Source organism: Pelodiscus sinensis, chromosome 1 (assembly GCF_052426305.1).
Source record: "Pelodiscus sinensis isolate ZL-2025 chromosome 1, ASM5242630v1, whole genome shotgun sequence".
NCBI lineage: Eukaryota > Metazoa > Chordata > Testudines > Trionychidae > Pelodiscus > Pelodiscus sinensis.
The window spans coordinates 231,457,614-231,480,731 of NC_143052.1; the positions used below are offsets into that span (position 1 = coordinate 231,457,614).

The following is a 23,118-nucleotide window of genomic DNA, read 5'->3' on the forward strand; positions in this document are numbered from 1 at the left end:
TACTCTTAGCAACATACCATTTAGTTAGTTCAGCAAAACATTTTAGTATACCATTGCAAAGTAGGTCACCTAAACTGAGTGCTTTGTCCTTATCTGGATACTCACTTAACTTACTTAACTCTAAATGCTTTAGGTACCTAGGTTCCCAGCTTGGGTGTGCAAATAGAAAGTGGGTGCCTAAGTCTTGGCATCTAACTTGTATTATAGCTGACTGAGTCATAGTGGCAAACAGGATAGGAAAAAACTTCAACAAATTTCATTAACAAGAGGTCATCTGTGTGCATAGCTTTGACACATTTTGCACTAGAGCATGTGTACTTTCAGAAAACTCATAGCTCATTCACTTGAGCTCACTGCTTCAGATGAGATAAATATGGTTTATGTGCACCCTCAAGGATAAGTTCTATGAGATTTCCTCCAATTGCCTACTTTATTCTTAGCAAACAGAGGAATGGAATAAAACACAAGCGCCAATATAAGCAGACAAAACTTCATCAGCTTAACCTTTGTTAGGTTTGCCTACGATTTTTTTTATATATATATTAATGTCTCCATGTTTACATTTTTAGCAAACAGATCCTTACTATGAAAAACACACGTCCAGGATAGGAAAATCACTCTCCAAAATAGAAAGAAGACATTATCCATCATTTCCCATTTAATCAAAATATAATTCACAAGTTAAATGAATAAGGAGCAGAAATCCCAAAATATTGCATGAGGAGGTCACAAAAGCATTACAAAATTGGGAGGCTGTTAAAAGAGAAATCGATGTTCCCCCCAGAAGAGCCATGACTTATTGCAGGTACTGTATGAGACTGATTATCATTTGATGTGTGGATTTCTTTGAACAGGGGATACAGATACTGATTTGTTGATTAGGACTGTTAAGTAGGCAGCTGATTTATTACAAATATTGCACTGTAGAGTAATATTCTGACAGCAACATATTATTGTTAGAGCTTATAAACACCAGGCTACTTCTCCACTGATAGGCTAAATTATAGTTTACTACCAAGAAAGAAAGCTCAGAATATTCCCTTACTCCAGAGAAGATTATTAAAAAAGTTATATTTGTTGATTTCAAGGGAAGGCTTTGCAGTCAATGGTTTCTGAGCCTTATTCTGTTCACACTGGAACACTTTCTACAGTGGAGGTGCTGAGAGCCATTGAACAAACTATAAATCATGTCTATAATGGAAACTATGTTAAGCCAAGGAGCGCAGCAGTGTTCCCAGGACTCCACGGGGCCAGGGTTCCCTAACTGTGGTGGGGTTATAGATGGAATTCACTTCCTTATCTTGGCAAGGAGTACATAAGCCGCAATGGGTACTTCTCGATGGCTCTGCAGGGGCTGGTGGATCACAAGGATCGTTTCATTGACATCAGCCTGGGATGGTTGGGAAAGATGCACGATGTGCATCTACACATCATTAGGAACTCCTACCTCTATGGTAAGTTGCGAGTGTAAAAAATTTCCCCAGACCAGAGAATTACCACTGGAGATGTTGATGCCATCCAAAGTGATCCTTGGTGACCCAGCCTATCTCTAGCTCCCATGGCTTATGGAGTCATACACAAACATTCTGGATCGTAGTAAGGAGCAATTCAAATATAGGCAGAGCAAGTGCAGAATGGTGGTAGAATGTGCTTTTGGGCATTTAAAAGGAAGGTTTTGCAGTCTACTAACTAGATTAGATCTCAGGGAACACAACATTCTATTGTGGTGACAGCCTATTGTGTGCTCCATCATGATTGTGAGAGGGGAAAAGGCATCTGACAAGGTGGGGAGGGATGAGGCAGATCAGATAGGGACGGATTTTGAGCAGCCTGACACCAGGGTAATGAGGAGAGCACAGCAAGAAGCAGTGCAACAGGTGTTGAAAGACAGTTTTATGAATGGCCAGTTTTGAGAGTCATATATGTTGCTCTCAAGGAGATGCCCCTGCATTTAGTGTCTTCTTGGCCCTTAGCTCCTATGGGAGCATAGGCCATCAACAATTCCTTTCCAAGCCTCTCTGCATTTAGTGTGCTTGCCTGTAACCCTCAACCATTTCAACCCAATAAAGAGATGATTGTTCAGAAATCAAGGGTTTTTTTAATTTAGGGAATACAGCAGGAACAAAACAAAAAAAAGAGTCCAGGGTGGGAGCTTTGAGGATGGGTAGGTGATCACAACTGCAAAGAGAGTCTTTCGCTTCACAATGCATCCTTTGAAGTGGAGTGTGAAGCCTCTGGAAGAAGAGGTATGGAACTCATCGAGGAGGGAACATTGGTCCACAAGTACTGGGAGGGTTGCCCATTCATGGTGGCATCCTGGAAAACCACTATGAGATCTATCACAGCTGCTATGGATGACAAGACCCTCTCGTGGTGCTTTCAGTTCCCTGCACACTATCCTTTCCGCATGCTCCACTCGCATTTTCTCCAGCAGCATGTTCCTCCATTTGCTTGCACGCTCCCTGTCCAAGTTGGCAGAATGCATTTGTTCCTTGAACATCTCTTCCGTAGTCCATTTTCAGCCTGTGGATTTGTGTCAGGTGGACAGCTGGCAGAGTCAGGGGACTGCACAACAGGCTCCCTGCTGTTCCTACTGTAATGAAAAGTGAAGGCAGACTTTACAGCAGGCACACTGTAAAGCATAAAACCTAATTTCTTAGCAGGAAAGGAAGATCTGTCTAAAGACAATAGGGTTATGTACAAGGCCACAGTTATGCTCTTAAGTGCCTGCTACGCAGCAGTGACACTTTAGAATTCTTAGAGGAGCAGCTGGACTCATTTTGGTGGGAGGCTTGGAAAGGGACAGACACGAACGAGCCTGTAGGCGGGAGATGGGAGGGGGTCTGGTTGTGATGGCAGCCCCCCCGCCTGTTGGAAGAATGCAACTTTCCCTTACCACAGGAGAGAACAGGTGGGAGGAGGAAACGGTCCAGGCATGGTGGCAGGGCAAGGCAGGGGCCCAAGCCATGTTTCATTGGGGGTGAGCAAATGGAGGATTACTGCAGAGGCATCAGCTAATAGCTTCCCCTGCTTCATCCAGGTTTGCCATATGAGATATCAGTCTTCTCCGAATCGCACAGAGTTGATAGGGAGCAGACACTGACTGAATGAGGCCAGAAACCTGGATCTTATGTTGCAATGCTTTGTGCTGCAACGATACCAGCCTACTTATTGCTGGCTTTGTGTGGAAAGGTGTCCTACTGTGGAGACAGAATAAGGCAGGTCTCTCCAGACACCTTGTGAGAAGGATTAGAGTTCCTCTATCAGAGCTTTATGGAGTTGTGCAGGGAGGATTCCTGCTGTTCCGGGGAGCCCCTGCTGTGTAGGTACAGTGACCCCACAGATCACACCCAATTGTCTTAATCCACTTATAGCATGATAGAAAATGTGAACTCACCAGACGTGCCCTATCCAGGATTAGTGACCAACTGGGAGAAATCCTGGGAGGAGGGGATTGTTTCCAAAGGTTTAAAAAATTCTTGGCTCTCTCTGACATCGGTTGTCCCATTTCTCTGCTGAGTCTTCTCCTCCTCTTCTACCTCCTCCTCCATACTACGCTGCTGTCTGAGTCTGCTTGGGTGTCTTGAGAGGACCCATGGATTGGCTAGGGAAATTTGGGTATGTCTACACATCAACACTATTTTGAATTAACTTAATTTGAAATAGTGAATTCGAATTAAGCTAATTCGAAATTATGTATCTATACACAAAAACTATTTTGAAATAATGTTTTGCTATTTCAAAATAGCGCGTCCACACCGAGTGGACCCTGAACCAAAGTTAATGCTGGCCGGAACCAGTGCCAGCAGGGCATCAGGTTAGGACTTAGTGTGTGGGATTGCTGCCTGAGGCTAACTGAGCTCCGTGCTTAAAGGGACCTACCCCCACCCCGGACAGACAGTTCTCAGGGTTCCCTGCTTGCTTGTCTACCTCGATGAGGGACAGCAAAGCAGTCCTGGCTTGGAGTGCCCTGAGTGCCTGCACTCAGGACACCACAGCACTCGGCCACATGGAGCCAGAGCTGCCCCTGGGCACACCGGTGCGTCTCGTGGGGTTGTTGACATCAGCCCGGCTGCACTTGCTGCAGGCTGCCATCCGGGGGTCCATCGAGGTGCTGTCAGGATCCAGGAGGCCCTGAGGGAAAGCGTCCACCCCGAGGAGCCCTCGGAGCCTCCCCAGGCCCCCCCACCAGGGGCTCATGCCCCATTCCTCCCTCACGTCCTTCCACTTAACTCTCTCTAGCCCCCCCTCCTGATGTCAAATGAAAGAAATTTATGTTCAAAAATAGAAACTGGATTTATTGAACAAAACTGGGGGGAATGGACCTCTGGAGAGACTGGGAAAAGGTGGTGGGAGAGGGGAAGAGAGAGTGTGGAAGAGGGGAGGAGGAAACCTGGGAGGAGGGGGCTGGAAGGCAGAAGCAAGGGGAAGAAGGGGGAGGGGAAGCTCAAGGCTTGGGGTTGAGGGTCTCGCCAGACCAACTTGACTTTCATGCTAACCTGCTCCTGGGTTTGCATGTGGCCTTTGGTGGCCAGGCTGGCAGCTATCCCGCCATAGATGGCCGCATTCCTCCATCTACTGAGGAGATCATGGACGTTAGGGGCATCCCCCCCAAAACCTGAATAATGTCCATGATCTCCACCCTGGACCAGGAAGGCGCCTGCCTTCTCCAGCCCCGTCAGGCTCCTGAGAGCTGGCAGACTGCTCCTGGGGAGTGGTGACGAGCTGGCTGCCAGTGGCTCATGTTTTGGGGCCACTGGGTCAGAGGCCTCGGTGACAACTGCTGGCTCTGGGCTGGCAGGCTTGGAGCTGGCACAGGCACTGCAGCCAGGGTCTACCTCTTTAATGGCTCCGGGGCTGGGGGAGAGGAGAGTAAATTTTCCTGTTTGTGTCCAGAGTGGCCTGGGAAGGGCTGGTGGCCCCCTATTTCGAATGAAGTGTCTACACAGCACTTAATTCAAAATAGCTATTTCGAATTTGGTGTTACTCCATGTAGAATGAGGTTTACCAAATTCGAAATAAGGGCTCCACTATTTTGAATTTATTTCTAAATAGCGGTTTGCCTGTGTAGACATTATTAAAGTTAATTCGAAATAACTGCTGTTATTTCGAATTAACTTTGTAGTGTAGACATACCCTTGGTCGGGTCCCCACTAAGAATCATGTGTAGCTGCTCATAGAAGGGGCATGTTTGCAGTAATGCTCCAGATCATCTTTTTGTTTCTTGGTATGACAGCCTCTGCTCCCTTATTTTCACTCAGCACTGGTTGGCTTCCCTGGCATATCCTTCCTCCTCCATGCCCTTTGTGATCTTGGCATAGATATTTGCATTTTTTTTGTTTTTTTCTGGCTCATAGTTCAGTGAGAACAGATTCCTCTCCTCACACAATAGTGAGGCCCAGGATCTCTTGCACGCTCCACACTGGTGCTCATCTGTGACTCTGGAAACTCATAGCGCTTATGGAACTAATGGTCAGGTGTTTTGCTCAGGTGGCTACACACAGGAAATGACATTCACATTTTCCTGGGGCTTTTACTGTTCACCGGGAGAGCAATTGAGTTGAAAGTTGTGGCCATAGTGGTCAGGGGTGTGTGGTGCGGGATACCTCCTGGATATCACGAACATCGACTTTCAAAGTGTTGCATCTGCTCTATCACAAAGTCAACCATGCAAGACTGAATTTAGCAATTATCCCTCATGAAAGCAGGAGTACAGAAAACAACTTTAATGGTCCTTATGGTCAACACAACAGGCTGGTGGTGTGGACTAATTGTTTAGAAAATTGACTAAGTTTGATCTAAACTCCCAGTATAGACCAGGCTGTAGTCCTCCTTTGTTCAGGCTAATGAGTGAGGATGTCAGGAGGGAACAGTCTTTCTGTGGGGGTTTAATTTTGCCTGGGTCTTATGTAAGTCATGGAAGGGGAAACTCCTTGCTCCTTTCAAACACATTGTGGCCCCAAGTTAGGATTTAGGCAGAGTGTGGTCCTGCGCGAGGAGAGGAGAAAATACATCACCATCATCTTCATCACTAAACATCTCCCTTACATTTATGGAAACTTTGTTAAATAGCATATTTCCCCATCTGAAGTGATACACAAGCACTGTAAAGAAACAGTCAGTATAAAACTCATCACAAGCAGCTTAGGGTGGAATAAGTAAAGTTTCTCTATAACCAAAATTGCTCTGAGTGGATGTAATAGGAAAGGTAGGATTCTCCTAATGGACTCTCCACCCTTTTAGCAGGTGTTGGACCCCAGAAGATGCTGAAGGTCAATTTGTCTAGAGACCCTGAGGCAGACACAGCTCACTGAATGCCACATTTGGGGTATGTCTACACTACCCCGCTAGTTCGAACTAGCGGGGTAATATATGCATACCGAACTTGCTAATGAAGCCCGGGATTTGAATTTCCCGGGCTTCATTAGCATAAAGCCGGTGCCGCCATTTTTAAAAGCCGGCTAGTGCGAACCCCGTGCTGCGCGGCTACACGCGGCACGGGGTTCGCACTAGCCGGCTTTTAAAAATGGCGGCGCCGGCTTTATGCTAATGAAGCCCGGGAAATTCAAATCCCGGGCTTCATTAGCAAGTTCGGTATGCATACATTACCCCGCTAGTTCGAACTAGCGGGGTAGTGTAGACATACCCTTAGATATAAGGAAGCCAACATAATGCTGTTGTACTATTCAATTCCTACCAACTGCCCTTCTCCTCCTATGGATCCCTGAGCAAAACAGAGGGCCCTCTGCAGGTACAGAGGAGACTGATGTCACAAAATACCTTACATGTAGGACATGATATCTGTGTGTGGGGGGGGGGGGGGGGAGAGGAAGGGTAGGAGAAATCTTGTGCATGGAATGGCATGGACCATAATCAGCCTCTGATGTCCTGAAAACAAAGTTTCCCTAACAATCTCATTTTAATGCTGAAGAATTTGGGGTTTCCATACTTGTAGAGTATAAAACTGTTAGAAACAGGTGCTGCCTCTGTATGACATGGCACATTTTTGAGACTCAATTTTTTCTGCCTCAGATGGTCACTTTTTTAGAGGCTAACTCCATGGAATGTCATTCAGACATACCCTTGTGCTAGACCTTTTCAAGTCGGGCATTTAAAAGAGAGAACATACCCCACAGCGGTTGTCCTGTAAAGAGCACTCATGTGACAAGCACTCTTTGATGTGCCATCAGGACGCAGTTGGGAGCCACCAGTGCTTTGAAAATGTCATTGACATTTAATAAACAATTAAAGCTTCATGAATAGTCATTAAATGAATGTCTTTAGAGCTGGCATCTAGCTTTGGAGTGGGCGTGGCAAGAAAGGCAATTAAAATGACTACAGTCATAAACTGCAAGATCTTGAACCATATTTTTTTCCATTAATTATAAAAAACCCTCTTTTCTTCAATGAAAACATTTGTCATTGTGGATGGGAAATGTCTAATGTACAGGCTGTCACCTCCGTACCTGCAAATCCCAGGCCCAATACTTCTACAATAACACTGCATCCAAATCTGAACATGGTCATGTCTTATCCATGTGATTTAACTGGCTCTATAATGCCATCCAGTCTGTGGAGCAAGCTCTCTTCAATTTCCTCAGTAACACAATGGGCTGTTCCCTCAGGTCTGGGCTGGCAATCTGTTTACAGACTAAATCAAGGGCTATGTTATTTTCAAATGCCAGGTAGACAGTAATCATCTTACTGCAAAAAATTCATTTCAGTGATGTTCCAAAGAGACAGCACATCTTATATCCACATATTTTAATACAAGAATTATAAATAAGCACAAATACATTTCAGGACCTTTTATGAAAATGTACCTTTCTTAGTTAATATCTTCGCTCCCTAAAACAGAAGAATATTTTACAGAGAGCATTAACATAGACCTATAAAAGGTGTCTTTGTGTATGTCTATATCTAGAGTCTCACAAAAAAATCTTTAGTTAGCAGATAAGATTATGGAACTACATCAAACACATACAAATACTACACATTGATTTAAAAGACCTGAATTTGTGTACTTATAACCCTAGCTGGTGATTGCCATGTTTTGTAATGTTCAGGGATTTTTTTTTATAATGTGAGCAAAAGTACATGTTGCTTTAATGATTAGTTAAAGTTTTTGTTTGGAGTATTACTATGCTCTTTTATGGTTAGTTAATGAGATGAGTTCTCATTTATATGAAAGCCCCTTCAGACTGCACACGTTTGGCAAATTAAAAGGGTCTTGAGTGAGTGCAAATGTGATTTATGTGGTGTAAAGGAGCCAATCTTTCTATATCTTTGGTTTTAATTAATGTTCTAAAAACTTGACTGGGGAAGAAGGATGTCAAGGCTGGAAAGGAGACTAAGGAGCAATGTAGAGCAACACCACCACTCAACCTATTATGCCTAAGCAACAGCTCCTCCCCAGCTTCCTCTTTCCCTTCATGCTTCTGCTGTCTTTTGGCTGCACTGTACTTTAAATACTAACAATTCACAGCCAGCATACTATTCATGGGTTTTAAGGATTACAAAACCTACAGTGCAACAAGGTTATTCTGATATGAAACTACAGAAGATTTTTTTCACGTGTGTAGTAGCCTTTTCCGTAGCCCAATATTAGAGGGCTAAACCAAATCTGTGCTGTTTGTAACCAGCCTAATATCTCTCCTAATAGTCTTCTATTCAGGGCTGGATCTAGGGGTGGCTGGCCAGAGTGGTCACCCTACATGTCAACTTCCAGGGATCACTGTACTGGATTTTCTTTTCTGCTCCCTTCTGATTGGTGGCTGCTTTTTTTTTTCTTGCTGATTGTCCAGGATTCATATGTTTATTTTTTGTTCAGTTGGTGCAGGAGTAGGACCGAGTGGGAGGTACAAAACATTTTTTCACTTGGCAGGCAAAAAGCTAGGGACCTCAGACATTAACAAAGATACAAATCTTCTTTGGCCAGCAAGTCATTACCCAGATTATTCTCCCCCCTGATTGAAAACCACCTTGACTTTGGTTTAAGCTTCTGCTGATTTGGGGCATTGATTTTTTTTTAATCTTTCTTAGATTCCAGGAATTGTGACATCTTTGTGTGGGAACCACTATTACTTGCAAAACCTAAAAGAATTTTAAAAGAATGACTCTGTGAAGTTCATGAAGTTGTCACTTGATAGGTTTAATTATACTACAGGAAATGGGTTATACATATAGTGGCCCCACTTGCAATATGTTCCTCTATATACCTGTTCTATATCACTTATGCTGCAAGGTTGCTGAGAGAATATAGAGACATAAGCAAGTAAACCAGTGATACTGACAAAGGCCTCACATTACACACACAATTCTGGAAGGATGTAACAGTGTCATAAAATGTTAGAAATACATACAGTAGAAAAAATTTAAAAAATAATGCATAGTATTTTTATTTTTTTTTTCTATTACAGACTAATATGGCTACCCCTCTAAAACTTATATACATTAGAAGTGAAATGATATTAGGCTAGTGAGTCCATTTGAAATGCAGGGCTGTTTCCTACAGTACATTTTCTAAAACTCTGTCTGGTCTAGTTTTAACTATTCCATGTGTTGGAGGTTTTCACAATTTTCCTTGGGAGGAACAGAATAACACAGACTGCTAACACAGATATTTAGACTGCTTTTCTTTTTAATTTCATCTTGTTGCTCATAATTGTATTTGGTGTAGCCTTAAGTAATTCTTTTCTTTCCATGGATTCTGTTAAAAGATCTGTGCTGGCTAACCCCGCACAGTGTCCAACAGATTCCACCTGGCCTCCACAAAGATAGCTGACCTCATTTTGTTTTTTTCACATCTTTTTTATATCTGTAGATTGCCAGGACCTGCCCTCCTCCTCATCAGATAGGCGAAATAAATGAGTGAGATCTTGGACTAACGAGACAAGCTGAATATCTAGTCTAGGTACAATTCATTTTGTAAATTAGTTTCTATAACTCCTCCTTACACATTTTGGTGCTCTTTTGAAAAAAAAATCCAGTTTGGCAATAGTTCCTGTTATTGTGATTCCCCAAGTCATCCCTTATTTTGTTGATGTATATTTAGTATCATCCCTAGTAGCTGAAGTCTTATGTCAGAACCCCCCATTATGCTAGGTACAAACATAAAACAAAAATGATGTTACAGTACAAACATAAAACAAAAAGATGGTCTCTACCCCAAAGAGCTTTCAGTGAAGAAACTACCATCTCTCTCTTCCATTATAGGATTACCTCAAATCTCAAGCATATTGGGGTTGTCACTTTAATTTTCTGTGTCATAATTTAAACATAACTTTTAAGCATAACTTCTTTATAATATAACTTTTATAATATTAAATTATAATATTAAAGTAAAATAACTTTTATAATAATCTATATTCCAGACATTTAATAAGAAGCCCAGTTCATAATTAAACTTATTCATAAGAAAAATGGAAACAGAAGCCCAGCAGCAGAGTGGGGGCTATCCTGTATATTGAGTCGAGTGTAACATGTATGATTATCTGCCCTATGGGTGGGTGGTGTATGTGTGCACCCATTGCAAGGAGCTCCTGACCCTCAGAGACCAAGTTTGAGCTTTGGAGGCTAGGGTGGCTGAACTGGAGGAGCTAAGGGAGGTAGAGAGATATGTTGATGAGACTTTCTAGGACACTGTAGTACTGTCCCACCTCCAGTCTGAGAGCCCCAGTTCTCTTAAGGAGGATGAAAGTCTCAAGGGAACAGAGAATTCAATGGGAGCAGAGGGAAACCATCCTGTAGTTGTGACCCTCCTTCCAAAGGATGTTGCGGTATCCTCTTGCACTGAGGATACCTCTGAGGGGGAAGGAATGGGTTAGGGTGTTAGTAGTGGGTGATTCGATTATTAGAAACATAGATAGTTGGGTTTGTGATGACCGGGAGAACCGTATGGTCACTTGCCTGCCTGGTGTGAAGGCTGCGGATCTCTCGAGGCATCTAGATAGACTTATGCGTAGTGCTGGGGAGGAGCCAGTGGTCGTGGTACATGTAGGTACCAATGACATAGGGAAGGGTAGGAGAGATGTCCTGGAGGCCAAATTTAGGTTGCTAGATAAGAGACTGAAATCCAGGACCTCTATGGTGGCATTCTCGGAAATGCTTCCAGTTCCACGAGCAGGAACAGGTAGGCAGGCAGAGCTTCAGAGTCTCAGTGCATGGATGAGACAATGGTGTAGAGAAGAGGGATTTAGATTTATTAGGAACTGGGGACACTTTTGGGAGAAGGGGAGCCTATATAAGAAGGATGGGCTCCACCTAAACCAGGGTGGAATCAGACTGCTGGCACTAAACATTAAAAAGGCCTTAGAGCAGTTTTTAAACTAAGAGATGGGGGAAAGCCGATTGGTGCGGAGAAGCATATGAATCGGATGGAGAGTTCTCTTCGAGGAGAATCCATTGATAGAGATTCTCTAAGCTGCAGTCAGAAAGGGTATGTCTACACTAGCTCGTTAGTTCGAGCTAGGTAGGCAAATGAGGGCAACTGGAGTTGCAAATGAAGCCCGGGATTTAAATATCCCGGGCTTCATTTGCATGTTCCTGGGCGCCACCATTTTTAAATCCCCCTTAGTCCAAACTAACTTCCCGCGGCTAGACGCGGCAGTTAAACGTTAATTCGAACTAACTCATTAGTTCGAATTAACTGTTACTCCTCATGGAGTAACACGAGCAAAAGCCAACTTGGTTTCTGTAAAGGGAAATCATGTCTTACTAATCTATCAGAGTTCTTTGAAGGGGTCAGCAAACATGTGGACAAGAGGAATCCAGTAGATATAGTGTACTTAGACTTCCAGAAACCCTTTGACAAGGGCCCTCACCAAAGGCTCTTACGTAAATTAAGATGTCATGGGATAAGAGGGAAAGTCCTTTCTTGGATTGAGAACTGGTTAAAAAGCAGGAAACAAATGGTAAGAATAAATGGTAAATTTTCAGAATGAATAGGGGTAACTAGTGGTGTTTCCCAAGGGTCAGTGCTGGGACCAATCCTGTTCAATTTATTGATAAATGATCTGGAGAAAGGGGTAAGCAGTGAGGTGGTAAAGTTTGTGGATGATACTAAACTGTAAAAGATAGTCAAGACAGAAGCAGACTGTGAAGAACTTCAAAAGATCTCATCAAACTGAGTGATTGGACAACAAAATGACAAATGAAATTTAATGTGGATAAATGTAAAGTAATGCACCTTGGAAAAAATAACCCCAACTATACATACAGTATGATGGGAGCTCATTTGGCTACGACAAATCAGGAAAGATATCTTGGAGTTATCATGGATAGTTCTCTGAAAACTTCCACACAGTGTGCAGCGACGGTCAAAAAGGCAAATAGGATGTTAGGAATTATTAAGAAAGGGATAGAAAATAAGACCCAGAATATCTTACTGCCCCTGTATAAAACTATGGTACGCCCACATCTTGAATACTGTGTACTGATGTGGTCTCCTCACTTCAAAAAAGATATTTTGGCCTTAGAAAGGGTTCAGAAAAGGGCAACTAAAATGATTAGGGATTTGGAATGGGTCCCAAATGAAGAGAGGTTAAAATGACTGGGACTTTTCAGTTTAGAAAAGAGGAGACTAAGGAGGGATATGATAGAGGTCTATAAAATCAAGAGTGGTGTGGAGAGGGTGAATAAAAAAAAGTTATTTATTAGTTCCCATAATAGAAGAACTGGAGGACACCAAATGAAGTTAATGGGTAGCAGGTTTAAAACTAATAAAAGCAAGTTCTTCTTCACACACCGCATAGTCAACCTGTGGAACTCCTTGCCAGAGGAGGCTGTAAAGGCTAGGACTATAATAGAATTTAAAGAGAAGCTAGATAATTTCATGGAGGTTAGGTCCATAGAAGGCTATTAGCCAGGGGATAGAAATGGTGTCGCTGGCCTCTGTTTGTCAGAGACTGGAGAAGGATGACAGGAGACAAATGGCTTGATCATTGTCTTCGGTTCACCGTCTCTGCGGCACCTGATGCTGGTCACTGTTGGCAGACAGGCTACTGGGGCTAGATGAAGCTTTGCTCTGACCCAGTCTGGCCATTCTTAAGTTCTTATGTAATTTAGTAATTCACTTTATAATTAATTATTTAATTGGTAATGATTGTGATTATTTCCTTTGGGCCCACCTATAACCTAACTGTGATTCATTTAATTTTGGTCACACTGAAATCCTGCAGAGCATTAGGGACTTGGGGAATTTTTAGGAAATTTTGACTAATTTGTGGAATACATCATATGGAAAGATTGCATCATCATGTGACACAAATCACCCAATAACTCAAATGACTCATTGCTAAGGGATGCTGTGAAGGCCAAAACAATAACAGCATTCAGAAAAAAAAAATTAATCAAGTTCATTGAGGATAGGCCCATCAAATGCCACTAGCCAAGATGATCAGGGGAGCAACCCCATGCTTTGGGTGTCCTTAGCTCCTCATGGCTAGATGTGGGGACTGGACAATGGGGGTGTGTCTAAACTACATGGCTCCATCAATTGAGCCATGTAGATTAGGCTGATCGGCAAAGGGAAATGAAGCCGCGATTTAAATAATTGCGGCTTCATTTAAATTTAAATGGCTGCCGCGCTGAGCCAACAAACAGCTAATTAGCTGTTTGTCGGCTCAGCGTGCTAGTCTGGACACTCTCGCGCTGACCTGAAAGCCCTTTATCGACCTCCCCGTTATGCCTCGTAGGATGAGGTTTACTGGGGAGGTCGATAAAGGGCTTTCATGTCGGCAGGGGAGCATCCAGACTAGCGTGCTGAGCCGACAAACAGCTGATCAGCTGTTTCTCGGCTCAGCACGGCAGCCATTTAAATTTAAATGAAGCCACGATTATTTAAATTGTGGCTTCATTTCCCTTTGCTGAACAAACAAATCTACATGTCTCCGTCGACAGAGCCATGTAGTTTAGACATACCCTGGGGATGTATCACTTGATAATTATCCTGTTCTGTCCATTCCCTTTCAAGCATCTGGCATTGGCCAATTTTGGAAGACAGGACACTGATCTAGGTGAACTATCAATCTGACCCCATATGACGGTTCTTATATATATTTTAATCAACTACTGAAAAGCCAGAAATATTGAACCTGGCAAAGAATATCTGAACAGAGAAAATCTCTTTTCCAGGCACTCCTCAATGTTTGTATATGAAACATCCTCTACGTCAGATTGGCATTTTAAAAAATTACACATAAACACCAGGGTTTCAGTTATCGTGATGACAAAGGTCATGTAGGAATCTGTATAGATAGATTTGAGCAGCCCAATTTTCAAATGTTGGTACCTCACAATGGAATGGAAATCCCACATTTGGAAGCTCAAATCAGGATTCAGTGCATGAGTGCTCATTTTAAGTGCCCATCTGAACATCCAAACGTTAGATCAGTATATCCTCTAACAGTGCTGGTACATGGAAATTTGGCCTACAGCATATATCTAATGGCAGAAAATAAATTGACTCTAAAGAACATGCTATGTGGGTTTTTTCCCCTTGAGAAGTAGCAAGGGTAATGGGGGCAAAAAATGTAATGTCAGCTGGCTATGTTCTTTAAATTATAGAAGAGTATAAAACAGGAATTTGTTCTGTTACCTCATGTATTGTTTGTGATCTTACATGACTATGTGAAGCTGGCTTCTGACTTGTGCAAATGGAGTGGGTATGTGTATTTAATAGGCCACCGTCAGCAACTTCATATTTCAGATGGGGCTGTTCTATGCATTTAACGAGATTCTTGATGAAAACTGTCAAGCTAGCTTGACTCCTGGTGAGCACAGAATAGAAGTGGCAGGTCACTCACACTATCTTCAGTTTTCTCACCATCTCTCCTAATTAGTTTCTTACCTCCTATCTCAGATTTTTGGAACCATAATGTATCCTGGGTTTGACCGTGATCTACCAACACCCAGATTACAGTTAACTTGCCTAAAGAGCTAACATATCCATATTCATTATTCAAATAGCAGAACAAACTTTTATAGTTGTTCCATTTGTTAATACTCTCCATAGCCAGACCCAAAAGATTTACTAATATGTTCATTACATTTCAATGAGAAAATACTGTCTGTCAGCCATGAGAATGCATTATTGATGCATGAAGATGAGCCATCAATTATCCATGTTAAGCCCACACATCAGTGTGTTTTACTCTTTATCCACAGTGCTCCCCAATAAATAATATAGATGTGCTTAAATTATACTTTTAAAAAATTCATAATTGGTTAACATTAAAAGTGCAGACTGCTACTAACACCACTTGCCACATTTATTGATGTGTAACTTACTTCAGCATCATTTATAGTCTTTAGATGGTGGTTAACTTTTATGAGTTACCAAGTGCTGCATTCATTGTTTATATTGAGTTATGTTTAACTTTCCAATTTTAGCAATCTATGTCATTTAATGCACAGCTAATTTGTTATTAATTATTGTTATTATTAGACAGAAAAAGATTTCTGTGGAAATAAAATGGTCATTAAGTTTTAATTGAAATCAATTGATAAGGTCAGTGGAAAAAGGCATTAATCAGCTGGAGATGTTCTTTGGCTTTGAAACATTAAGAAAAATACTCAAACAGTGAATGAAAGTTTAACTAGTCATGAAAATATTTAATTTAATTAGTTCTACCACTATGCTCTAGGCTAAGGTAATAAACAGTTAATGTCCTTGATGTCTGATACTTTAAAAAAAAATCAATGATCAAAACATATGTCTCAGTGCATGAATAATTTAATAACATCTAATTGCAGAATGAGCATATTGCGGCAACTTAAAATGTAGTGTAAACAGCAGCTGCAAGTGAATACGATTCCTAGGTTGGTAATACCATGAAGAGAGAGGAAAGGCAGAGGGAAGGGTTTTGTTAGAAATCCAAGTAGATAGTCAAATAGATTAAAGTCTGGAATTTGGCACTTTGCATATGAACACTGTAAAAACTGTAACTCCCTGAATTCAAAGTGTACTAAAATGAAAACAAATTTTCAACAAATGCCCAATCCATTACTCACCATGTATATTCATAAATAATGATTGTGTTTGAGAAAAAGTAATTTAAAGGCAACATTTTCAAAGTAGGGTCTCTAAAGTTAGACACCTAAATAGTAGTGTCCTGAACAGTTGAAGTTCCCACTGAAATTAATATTTACGGAAAACATTAGACTTTAGCTTGCCAGAAGAATAACATAACTACTTAAAATATAAACACAATTAAACTCAAATATATACAATCGATTGCAGTGTAGAAGATTAAATAGCTGAAGCCTGTCAGATTCAAGACACAGGTGAGAGCATGTTATACACCAGTGTTTCTTAAACTGTGTTCTATAGCACACTGGTGTGCCGTGAGGTAGTCGGAGGTGTGCTGCGGAGAACAGAATTCCAAATGGCCACTCTTAAAGGGACAGGTGACCTTTTTTTTTCCCCCTCAACAAAAAATCCTTGGTGTTCCGCATAAAAAAAATATTGTTTGGTGTTTCTCGGTCTTAAAAAGTTTAAGAAACACTGTTTTACACAGATCTAGAGTGTAGAAAACCGCATATTGAACTTTTTAACGTTGAGAACTGAGCATTCATTCAATTCCTACCTGCAGAGGTTGTCACAATTTCTGAAGTATTCCTGAGACCCATGAAGTCAAACTGATAGAGTCTCCAAGATTTCTGGTCTGCAGCCTCTACTGAGTTTTTCCTCCATCTGTATACCATTTCTTCCTTAGGATAGCCATCTGTAAATTTTTAAAAAAGTGTTACCTTTCTTAAGGAAATGGTGGAAAAACATATGTATGATTTTTGATAATTTGAGAATGTTGAAACTCGTGGAGGTCATTTTATTGATAAGATTCAGAGGAAGATAGTTTTATGGCATAGAGAAGACCCAATAGCAATATGTTTACTGGAAAAGACTACTTTATTAATTCACTCACACACCATATTTCTATAGAGATCAAAGTTCAGAAGAAGTTGTGGGGAAAGGGCAGATTAGGGCTGGTCAAAAACATTCTGTTAAAATTCTTTACAGGAAAATTGTGTTTTCTAATAAATACTAGCCAATAGCCCGTCATAGAATGGGATTTTTTGGGTCTCTCCCTCTCTCTCTCCTCTTCTTCCTCCTGCTTCCCCCCTCTCTCTCAGCTCTTCTCCCCCTCCTGCCTCTCACTCTCTCTTTCTCTTCACCTCCCCCTCCTGCCTCTCACTCAGGGGATCATGAGGGGGCAAGCAGCTCAAGCAGCTGTTTGGGCTCCACACTCCCCATGTAGCACAGGGACCGTCTAAACGGCCACTTGCTCCTTCACGGCGGCCCAACTGAGCGGCGCAGAACTCAGCTGAGTGCCGTGGTGGGAAGTGAAAGTGTGTGGGGCCCCATCCCCGGCCATGTATGTCACTGCCCCGCCCCCTTCTCCTCTCGCCGTGGTGCTCAGCTGAGTTCTGCGCCACTCAACTGGGCTGCAACGGGGGAGCAAGCAGCCATTTGGGCTCCCCTGCGGCAGCCCAACTGAGCAGTGCAGAACTCAGCCGAGTGCCACGGCGGGAGATGAAGGGGGGGCGGGATGGTGATGAATATGGCCGGGCCCCACCCCCAGGATGTATACATCACCACCCCGCCCCCTTCCCCTCCTGCCGAGGCGCTCGGCTGAGTTCTGCGCAGCTCAGCCGGGCTGCCACAGTGGGGCAAGTAGCACAAGCGGCCGTTTGGGCCCCGTGCTCCCCATGCAGCACCGTGCTGCATGGGGAGCGCGGGGCCCAAAGGGCTGCTTGCGCTGCTTGCTCCGCCGCAGCGGCCCGGCGAAGCAGCGCAGAACTCAGCCAAGCACCATGGCGCGAGGCAACAGTGCCCCCCAGAGGCGACTCGTAACGCTACAGTGTTACAGAGTCACAGACATTGGGCTACCATATATATGATTTTTGTGGTAAATATTTGCTTTTCTGGATTTTTAAAAATATTTCTCTGAAAAATCCCAAAACTGAAATTTTTCATTTGAAAACTAAGAAATAGTATAATCTGGCCAAACATCTTTCAGTTCTCAGCTGGTTTCTGGCCAAACAACAAAAAAGTTAAAATTTTCCTCAAAAGGAAAAAATTATTAGTGCTAGGAAATCAGATCTTTCAGTGATGCAGATTTTTATACTAAATGAAGACACTAATTTATGACACTAATTTAGCATGGACGAGTCTCCATAGCTGTTTATTTTACAAGCACAAAAATTAGAATGTGTGAAATTTCACAATAAAAGGGAAGATAAATCATTGAGCATGACAGTTTTTTTCAAATTAACAGTGTATACCATGAGATTTCTAAAGTAAATTAAGCACAATGCACTAAACCTAAGCAAAGCTTTTGTCAGAATATGATTTCAAGCACATTAGTTCTAAAAGCCAGGAAATGTAATAGTGCATCACAAGATCTATACAACTGAAAGGGCACAAACCCTTTTTTACCACCACAGCAATAATTAATAATAATTCATTCTGCCACCCAATATTTACATTTCCTTCTTTGTTTACAGAATATTTAATTCTCTATCAGAATGAGCAGAGACTTTCCAAAAATCATTCATATAAACTATATTGAGAAGAATATCTAGAAAAGAACAAGAAGCCCTTGCTAGTTGAGTCTATAGTCCTGAAAACACAAAAGGATTGAGCACCAAAATCCCATTTTAGTCATCAGTGTTCCAGTTTGGGGCCCACTGTAATGAACAACCCCCACGCACCCACTCCAGACCTTACTTAGCATCTAAGTTTCTGCAGTAAGATAAAAAATAAAGCAAAACGGTCTGGAGAGGGGATAACTTTCAACTTTTCACTTAGGATACTCACAACTTTCACATTAGGGTATTGACCTGGGATGTGGGAAGACCCCCAATTCAAGTCCCAACTCCTCTTGAGGGGAAATAAGAGATTTGACGTAGGATCTTTCCATTCTCAGGTGAGTGTCCTTGTCATAGGGCTCTAACGAGGTGAAAATAAGGGTGCACCCCAGTGCTCAGCTCTAGCAAGAAGAGCTGGCTGAGCTGTGGCAAAAGCTATTTAAAGAGCTGGTAGAGACCTAGGTGGTGATAGGAGAGTACCGTTAAGAAATTTAAGTTTCTTTCATCCCTGACTCTGAGGTATTCTGATATAGTTCTTTTGTAATCTTTCTGGGTAAAGTTTTTGCAGCCTTGGATAACTACCTGAAACATCATTTGGGCTGGATTTTATATCTATATGAGAGAGAGACAGAGAGAGAGAGAGAGACAGAGAGAGAGAGAGAGAGAGACAGACAGAAAGAGAGAATGAAAATTACTCTAGAGGTTGATAGTTAGGGAGCTCACCTGGGATATGGGAGACCCAGGGTCCAATACATCTGCTCCAGTTGCTTTAATTATTTATCTAGAATGCCACAGTTCTGAGGCTATGGTTACACTGCCTTTTTTTCCCCCAGAAGTAGATATGCAAATCACATTTTCATTTGCATATCTTCTTCCGATTCTTTTTGCGGAAGAGGTTTTGCCGATATTTGGGCCAAATATCGGAAAAAAACCTCTTTTGCAAGATTCCTTGTAAATCGAGGTTCACAGGGTCTTGCGAAAGAGGTTTTTTTTGACATTTGGTCCCAACTACACGGGACCAAATATCGGCAAAATCTCTTCCGCAAAAAGAATCAGAAGAAGATATGCAAATGAAAGTGCGATTTTTTTTCTAAGATATACAAAAGGGCAGGGTAGCCGTAGCCTGAGAGAAGAGACTGAAGGAGCTTTCATACAAGAATATCCAAAGCCCAGTGGCAGGGCACTCACCTGAATGAAGGCAGAGACAAGTTCAAGTCTTTTCTCCCATTCAGGTGGAGTGGGAAGTTGAAATGACATAGTCCATGTGAGTAACCTAACCATGGCGCTAAAATTATGAGGGAGGTGGTAATCTTCCTTTTGATTTCCTAATAAAACAGCAGAAGCCAATAGAGGATTAAGCACACACCCCACTAGACACTCAGCATCTCCCATTGGCTAGCTTTGCAGCTGTCTCCCTAGCATATTAATTTTTAGAATGACAGGCAAAGGTGCCACTCTTTCACTATTTTCATTGTATGGGAACTGAGATGCCTAACCTGGGTTTGTGTGGATCCCAGTGATTTCCTAGAGCCTAACTCCTATTGTGATTATCACAATGGTGTGTTCTGGCTTTGAAATCTATGACTCCAGGATATAGTGTTTTCTAATATATAACCTAATACATTGTTAGTCATCTGGTAATTAATACAGCAGATATACATCAAACTGTTATGACAGGAAAAATGAAAAGTTAAGACTGCCCATTTAAATACAATCCACTTGTTTTTTACAATATTTTTTTCTTTCTCTGCTGAACATGGTTACAGCCTAATACTTGTGTTGAAAAGAACATACTCCCACATTATCCCTCTCTAGAGCTTGCTTAAAGTTTATTCATTATTATAAAGACTCCTTTATTTATCACCCATCCCAACACAAGAAAGATACCTTCAAGTCCTTCACTTCTGATCTGTACAGCATGAATTTAGAAGGCAATATTAATATATTTTCTGTCATTGTTTGCACAACTAAGTCCCCTATTCGAGTTTAGCAGAAGAATTCTAGTGCTTAAAAGAGAATTCATACTGCAACAATCTGTGGGGGATTTAGAGGGTAATCTGTTGCCAGAAAAATGCTATATAATTAAGCAGCAGAAATCCTGTGAGGCTTTAAATGCCCAATCCTAACTGACTGAGTGCATTGATAGAATTTGCTCAGTGCACACTTCTAATTGAAATTAATTTGCTCCCTTCTTTACATTTAATAGCTTCTCAGAGTGACACGAAAGGTTTGTCTACACCAGTGTTTCTGAAAGTGTTTCATGGAATCAGTCTCAGAAACACATTAACTGGCCACCCCGGTTGGTTTATTTACCGGCACCACAGCTCCCATTGGGTCCGTTTCATCCTTTGCAGCCAATGGGAGCCGTGAGGCTTCTTGGCTGCGACGCCGATAAATAAACAAACCGGGGTGGCCAGATAATGTGTTTTTGAGAGTGATTCTGCAGAACACTTTCAGAAACACTGGTCTACACTCAGTGCCAGACCGAGCCATAGTTGCACCCCGGGCAATGGGCATGCGGCGCATGCGCAGCCTGGCCCCAGGCGCATGGTGCATGCATGGCCCCGCCCCTGGGCATGCGGCACCCCTTACCACTTCAATCATGCGCCCACCCATGGTGGTGGACTCGGGACTTGAAATGCCCATTGTCGCCCATCCGGAGTTCACTGCAGTGGAGAAGTAGGAGGCCATCCCTAGAGGTTTTTAAGTCCCGGCTGGGATGATTTAGTTAGGGTTGGTCCTGCTTTGGGCAGGGAGCTGGACTTGATGACCTCCTGAGGTCTCTTCCAGCCCCAGGATTCTAAGATCTAATCTGTATATAGTGAAGAACTCGTTTTGCCAGAAACAACCAGATAGTTTTATACTGACTAATGTAAAGTCCGAAATACTGGGAAAGTAAGAAGCAGTAAGTGTATGCAGCCTCCTGAATTCATTCTGAAATAGATTGTGAATCCCATTTAGGATTTCTATCTAGATAGATGCATAGTCAACCTGTCAGAAAATAATACTATCTAATCTAATCTCCCAGTGTTCTGTGAATTTCCAGATGCTTTTACTGCAGTGAAAGGAAGTTATTCTGAATATTACAAGTCTCAGCATCAATCATTGTCCTGGAACCATATGAACCAGACCTCAGTTGACCATCATGCCATTGCATTAATACTTATTCATTCAGAGTCACGGGCGTCTGCTCTTTAGAATGGTTGGCTTGCATACATCAAAAAAGATAAAACACTTACAACTTAGACAGGAGTTGTTTCACTTTATTGAATGACTGCTCTTCACTATACACCATTTAGACTTGCAGACTTTATGTTTTCAAAAGATGCTACACAAGTTTTTTTAATCATGTTCCTTTTCAGTACAGTCATGTACCTAAAATATCTGTAAAAAATGTCTAGCCTTTCCAGTGCTTCAGTAGCTCTGTCAGTTTCCAATGAAAGAACACAGATGCACCAGTTTGTGAAGAGTCTACTATATAGATGGAGTGAAAATTATATAGCCGGAGTGTACCTATGGCATTGGGGAGATGTCGTCAGTGTAAGACAGGACATATTTCTCTCTGTAGACTGATCCTTAGTTGATTCAAGTCACCAAACAGGAAGTATTTTCTAATTTTATTAAACATTTACTACACACCACTAATTGGGCTCTATAATCAAAGTAAGTCTCCATCTAATAATTTGCCCTATATGCTCTTCCACTTTGTGGAACACTGGAATTGGAATTCCACTTTGAAATTCCATTTTGGCTGCAATACTACCCATGATTTTCTGGATAAAAGATATCAAAGATCAGTCTCATTTTTTTGTGACTTCCCAACTTCTTCCACTTCTCTAGTACAATGGATGGCAACAAATTACCCAGTCTGCTTGCCCTTTTTTTGGCATTCGGCCATTCAGGTTGAATAATCAGCAGCACGTGTATTTAAAATCTTATTTCTCTATTTGTGACAGTTCACTATGCCGTGAATAAACCTTGCCCCCAGAAGGAATGAGATTTAAATGCATTAAAGTCATTTTATGGACTCTTGATTACCAGGCTTTGTATAACTCTACAATTATGTGCAGTTGGTGAAGTTTTCTTCTAAGTCAGATCATATTCTAATGGCAAGTTCTGGTATTTATTTAAGAGTCCAATGGCAAGTTCATCCCTGATGCCTTCATGATTACTTTTTCCAAACACACAACTGCCTGCTAATCTAGTTCATACAAATGCCTTGTAAATGCTTATGCATGTTATTCCAGAAATATTTTTAGACTATGTACAATCATCTTTAATTTTAAAAGTAAAGTAAACATTACAAGATACGAAATACATGTTTGCCATATTTGGGGACAAAACAACTGAAAGCAGGAAAGTTTTCCATAGAAAAGATAAAAGTTAGTTTTTTTGTACTTCACTTTCCTTTTGTTATTGAAAAAAATTAGGTCACTGCTTCCACTTCTTCCACTGTATTTTTAATCAGTGTATTTTAAAAAATGATATTTTTTCTTTGCATTTGCACTGCAATTCTTCCAGTGCAAATCT

The 23,118-nt window shown here is 41.8% G+C and overlaps 1 protein-coding gene across 2 annotated transcripts in view; it reads right to left on the reverse strand.

Annotated features, from left to right (window-relative positions):
- The window catches only part of LOC102454358 (gamma-aminobutyric acid type A receptor subunit gamma3), a 304,822-nt gene that overhangs the window by 58,055 nt on the left and 223,649 nt on the right, over positions 1 to 23,118 (reverse strand). For both annotated transcript variants that reach the window (XM_075916406.2, XM_075916388.2), the window contains one exon: positions 16,587 to 16,724. In XM_075916406.2, coding sequence (XP_075772521.1) covers positions 16,587 to 16,724 — 138 coding nt within the window. The remainder of the gene's footprint in view (positions 1 to 16,586; positions 16,725 to 23,118) is intronic.